The sequence below is a fragment of the Pseudoliparis swirei genome, chromosome 5, assembly GCF_029220125.1.
Source record: "Pseudoliparis swirei isolate HS2019 ecotype Mariana Trench chromosome 5, NWPU_hadal_v1, whole genome shotgun sequence".
NCBI lineage: Eukaryota > Metazoa > Chordata > Actinopteri > Perciformes > Liparidae > Pseudoliparis > Pseudoliparis swirei.
In genome coordinates, this window is record NC_079392.1 from 27,046,004 (window position 1) to 27,051,646 (window position 5,643).

The 5,643-nt window shown below is 47.4% G+C and overlaps 1 protein-coding gene across 1 annotated transcript in view; it reads right to left on the reverse strand.

The window, feature by feature from the left end:
- Window positions 1–5,643, reverse strand: part of prdm5 (PR domain containing 5) — a 39,199-nt gene extending 33,556 nt beyond the window's left edge. The window contains exons 1-3 of the mRNA XM_056413956.1: window positions 4,425–5,643; window positions 3,230–3,313; window positions 1,575–1,697 (exon numbers count right to left, since the gene is read on the reverse strand). Of these exons, the coding sequence (XP_056269931.1) occupies window positions 1,575–1,697; window positions 3,230–3,313; window positions 4,425–4,523 (306 nt within the window). The 5' untranslated portion in view covers window positions 4,524–5,643. The remainder of the gene's footprint in view (window positions 1–1,574; window positions 1,698–3,229; window positions 3,314–4,424) is intronic.

The window sequence follows — 5,643 nt, forward strand, 5'->3', positions numbered from 1 at the left end:
CATGATGTCATGAGGTCATGAGGCCATGATGTCATGAGGCTATGATGTCATGAGGCCATGTCATGATGTCATGAGGCCATGATGACATGATGTCATGAGGCCATGATGACATGAGGACATGATGACATGAGGCCATGATGTCATGAGGCCATGATGTCATGAGGCTATGATGTCATGAGGCCATGATGTCATGAGGTCATGTGGCCATGATGTCATGAGGTCATGAGGCCATGATGTCATGAGGCCATGATGACATGAGGCCATGATGTCATGAGGCCATGATGACATGAGGCCATGATGTCATGAGGCCATGATGTCATGAGGCCATGATGTCATGAGGTCATGAGGCCATGATGTCATGAGGCCATGATGTCATGAGGCCATGATGACATGAGGCCATGATGTCATGAGGCCATGTCATGATGTCATGAGGCCATGAGGACATGAGGCCATGATGATGTCATGAGGACATGATGACATGAGGCCATGATGTCATGAGGCCATGATGTCATGAGGCTATGATGTCATGAGGCCATGTCATGATGTCATGAGGCCATGTCATGAGGACATGATGTCATGAGGCCATGATGTCATGAGGCCATGATGACATGAGGCCATGATGTCATGAGGCCATGATGTCATGAGGCCATGATGTCATGAGGCCATGATGTCATGAGGCCATGATGACATGAGGCCATGATGTCATGAGGCCATGATGTCATGAGGCCATGATGTCATGAGGCCATGATGACATGATGTCATGAGGCCATGATGACATGATGTCATGAGGCCATGATGTCATGAGGCCATGATGTCATGAGGCCATGATGACATGATGTCATGAGGCCATGATGACATGATGTCATGAGGCCATGATGACATGATGTCATGAGGCCATGATGTCATGAGGCCATGATGTCATGAGGCCATGATGACATGAGGCCATGATGTCATGAGGCCATGATGACATGATGTCATGAGGCCATGTCATGATGTCATGAGGCCATGATGTCATGAGGACATGAGGCCATGATGTCATGAGGCCATGATGACATGAGGCCATGATGACATGAGGCCATGATGACATGATGTCATGAGGCCATGATGACATGATGTCATGAGGCCATGATGTCATGAGGCCATGATGACATGATGTCATGAGGCCATGATGTCATGATGACATGATGACATGATGTCATGAGGCCATGATGTCATGAGGCCATGATGACATGATGTCATGAGGCCATGATGACATGAGGCCATGATGACATGAGGCCATGATGACATGATGTCATGAGGCCATGACGACATGATGTCATGATGACATGATGACATGATGTCATGAGGCCATGATGACATGATGTCATGAGGCCATGATGACATGATGACATGATGTCATGAGGCCATGATGACATGAGGCCATGATGTCATGAGGCCATGATGTCATATTCTGACCCTCTTCCCCTGGAGTCTCCTCTCCAGTGACTCCATCCCATAATGTTCTCCCCTCCTGGTTCTGGTTCCTCTGGTTCTCCTCACACACACACATGTGGACTCGGTTCTTAACGACGGACCTGAATGGCCGCCAGGTTCTTCTGCTCTGCCGCCGGCGCCTGGTGGACGAAGCGCAGCCAGTTGGCGTGCCGCGGGTTACTGGCGTCCAGGATGTAGAGCACGTCTCCTTTGCTGCCGCGGACCTGCAGACACAACTCAAGTCCTTGAACGCCTCGTCGGGGAGCGGCCCCCCACTGGGAGGAAGGCCCTCACAGGTCCCTTTGATCCACATGCAGATGCTTTGATCCACATGCAGATCCCTTTGATCCACATGCAGACCCTTTGATCCACATGCAGATCCCTTTGATCCACATTCAGACCCTTTGATCCACATGCAGACTCTTTGGTCCACATACAGACCCTTTGATTCACATACAGACCCTTTGATCCACATGCAGACCCTTTGATCCATATGCAGACCCTTTGATTCACATACAGACCCTTTGATCCACATGCAGACCCTTTGATCCACATGCACCCTTTGATCCTCATACAGACCCTTTGATCCACATGCTGACCCTTTGATCCACATGCAGACCCTTTGATCCACATGCAGACTCTTTGGTCCACATACAGACCCTTTGATCCACATGCTGACTCTTTGGTCCACATGCAGACCCATTGATCCACATGCTGACTCTTTGGTCCACATGCAGACTCTTTGGTCCACATGCAGACCCTTTGATCCACATGCTGACCCTTTGATCCACATGCTGACTCTTTGGTCCACATGCAGACTCTTTGGTCCACATGCAGACCCTTTGATCCACATGCTGACCCTTTGATCCACATGCTGACTCTTGGTCCACATGCAGACCCTTTGATCCACATGCTGACTCTTTGGTCCACATGCAGACTCTTTGGTCCACATGCAGACCCTTTGATCCACATGCTGACCCTTTGATCCACATGCTGACTCTTTGGTCCACATGCAGACCCTTTGATCCACATGCTGACCCTTTGATCCACATGCTGACCCTTTGATCCACATGCAGACCCTTTGATCCACATGCTGACCCTTTGATCCACATGCTGACTCTTTGGTCCACATGCAGACCCTTTGATCCACATGCAGACCCTTTGATCCTCATACAGACCCTTTGATCCTCATACAGACCCTTTGATTCACATACAGAATACATATTTTATTTTTCAGAGTTTCTTGTTATTGATGAAGTTAAAGAGCTCAGAGCTTTAGGAAGTTAAACATCATTCATCTCATATCTATTTGATATGCATGTGAAAACATCTGTATTTATTCTAGTTTATCACCAACACTACAATTTACTAGAATACATGAACGCATCATCAATTACCTTCAGCCAGTACTCATGTTCACTGAGCGGAGCCTGAACGCATCATCATGCGTCATCATCAACACTAGCTAACGTTATTAGCTAATGTTACTAGCTCACGTTACCAGCTAACGTTACCAGCTAACGTTACCAGCTAACGTTACCAGCTAACGTTACCAGCTAACATTACAAGCTAACGTTACCAGCTAACGTTACTAGCTCCCCTCATGTTGGTCTAAACACTGATTGGTTGTTTCCAAAGTCACATGATCACAGATATGATATATTATATTGTTTTACTGTGTGATGGTTAACGTTAGACGGGGGGGGGTCCATAAGGCTCCGGTACATCACTACTCCAGCGTGCCTCTCAGTCTCACCTCCCACATGAGTCGGGTGTCCGAGCTCTCCTCCAGCTCCACCGGGAGCTTCTTCTCACCGGCGAACGGGCCGAACTTCTCTCCCTTCAGAGCGGAGCACACAACGTTAAGAACGCTTCAATATTACTAAAGCTTCAGTTCAGGTGACGCTCCCAACCAGGACGGGACTACGGGAACTTCAATGTGGAAAGTACTCATGCTGAGGTACTTGTACTCCACTTGAGTTCCATGTTCTTTCTACTTCTACTCCCCAGGATTGAGATTGTTGATACATGTCATAAAGAAACGTGACATGTATGATTATGGATCATGAGACGTGACACTAACGTCAACACTTCTAATCATACATCACAAAACGATCTCTTCTACTTTACTTTAGTATGTTTTACCTGACTTAAGTTGTAAATGTAGGATTTTTACAAGAGTATTTCTAAATGGTGGTATTACTGTCCATCATTATATCAACATTGAGTATTTCACAATAAATTACACTATTACCACTGTACAGGCTTTAACTGTCATATGTGTGTATTGGGGGGGGGGGGGGGTACTATACTGTCATTATATAACTCTTTACATTAAAATCTGTTTAATGCGTCACAACAGTCTCAGTGTTGAGTCGTCATTAAAGAGAATTTACTGTAAAAAACAACAACAACAAATCAAAGTAACTTGCTATAACCGTTCAGTGAAATACTCTTACGGTGTACTTTTACTCTTGAGAGTACTCTGGATATTTATACTTCTTCCAGGAGAGCAAAGACATCCGGGTTGGGGGCGTGGCCAACATGTGTACTTCATGCTGCGTTCAAGTTCAACATGTGTCTTTTTACGCCACACATACAGGTTTTTTAAAAGCCACATAACCTGAACGCATCACCGCTGCTCTCCACTTGACACAGTTCACACGCGGGGGGGGGGGGGGGGGGGTCCACGTAAACAAAACAGCCCCTATGTAACTCTGAGTGTACTTTGTGAATACTTTGTAGCTCTCTCTCTCTCTCTCTCTCTCTCTGTGTCTCTCTCCCCCCGACATGGATACATTGTAGCGCGAGCGGAACAACTGGAGCTACGTGGCACATGACGTCACAGCGGCTCCGGGTCCGAGGCTCCCCGAGCCGGACGAGAGGACCCGGAGCCGCGGGGTGGCCGCGGACACACAACTACACAACTACACAACAACACGACTACACACCTTCTTCACCCGCCGCGCCGTGTACAGACCGACTCCATCCTGGACCTGAGACGCCTTCAGGGAGAATCTGTCCGGCACGTACATGCCCAACATGGTCATCCCTCGGGGGGTTCAGGGCCCGGGACGCGTCGCGGGGCCGTGGGACGTATAGCGGGGCCGCGGGCGGCTCTTCGGGGCGGCTCGGCGGCTCTTCGGGACGGCTCGGCGGCTCTTCCCGTGAAGCGGCGCCGGGCTCAACTCGCGCTGCTCCGGCTGCAGGAAGACAGGGGAGCGCTCTGATTGGTCCAAAGTTTGTAACCAGAAGCTACCTTTACTGTCTCATCCGGTCCGCTTCACGGCCCGGGCTGCGGCTGGAGGAGGGCAGGAGGTCTGGAGGAGCACTGGAGGACAGTGAAGTATACTAGAGGAGAACTAGACTAGTATTGGAGTACAGTGAAGTATACTAGAGGAGTACTAGACTAGTATTGGAGTACAGTGAAGTATACTAGAGGAGTACTAGTATTGGAGTACAGTGAAGTATACTAGAGGAGTACTAGACTAGTATTGGAGTATAGTGAAGTATACTAGAGGAGTACTAGACTAGTATTGGAGTACAGTGAAGTATACTAGAGGAGTACTAGTATTGGAGTACAGTGAAGTATACTAGAGGAGAACTAGACTAGTATTGGAGTATAGTGAAGTATACTAGAGGAGTACTAGACTAGTATTGGAGTACAGTGAAGTATACTAGAGGAGTACTAGTATTGGAGTACAGTGAAGTATACTAGAGGAGTATAGACTAGTACTGGAGTATACTAGAGTAGTAGGGGAGAGTGGGGTAATGTGAGACCGGGTAATGTGAGACACCCCCTGTATCTAGGCAAAGGAACCCATTTGTGGTAATGTGAGAATTATGTTTTCAAGCCCCTCCCATTCCCCCCTTGCCATGAAAAAGAAGTGGTGCTGGTGCTGTGTTAAGTATGTTTTTTCACAAAAATTCGTTTTTTGCATGTAAAAGTAAATGTTCCTGCTGTGAACTAAATCAACTTTTGTGTCAAAACAAATTGATTTAGGTAGAAAACCATATATCATACATGTCGATGAACCTCTAACATATACAACCATGTGATTGATGCGAGCTGAAGATTAGCCTGAATGGCTAAGATATGTTGTTTTTTCTAAAATAGTGGCTGTGGGGTAAAGTGAGACAAATGTTATGGGGTAAAGTGAGACAGTTTAC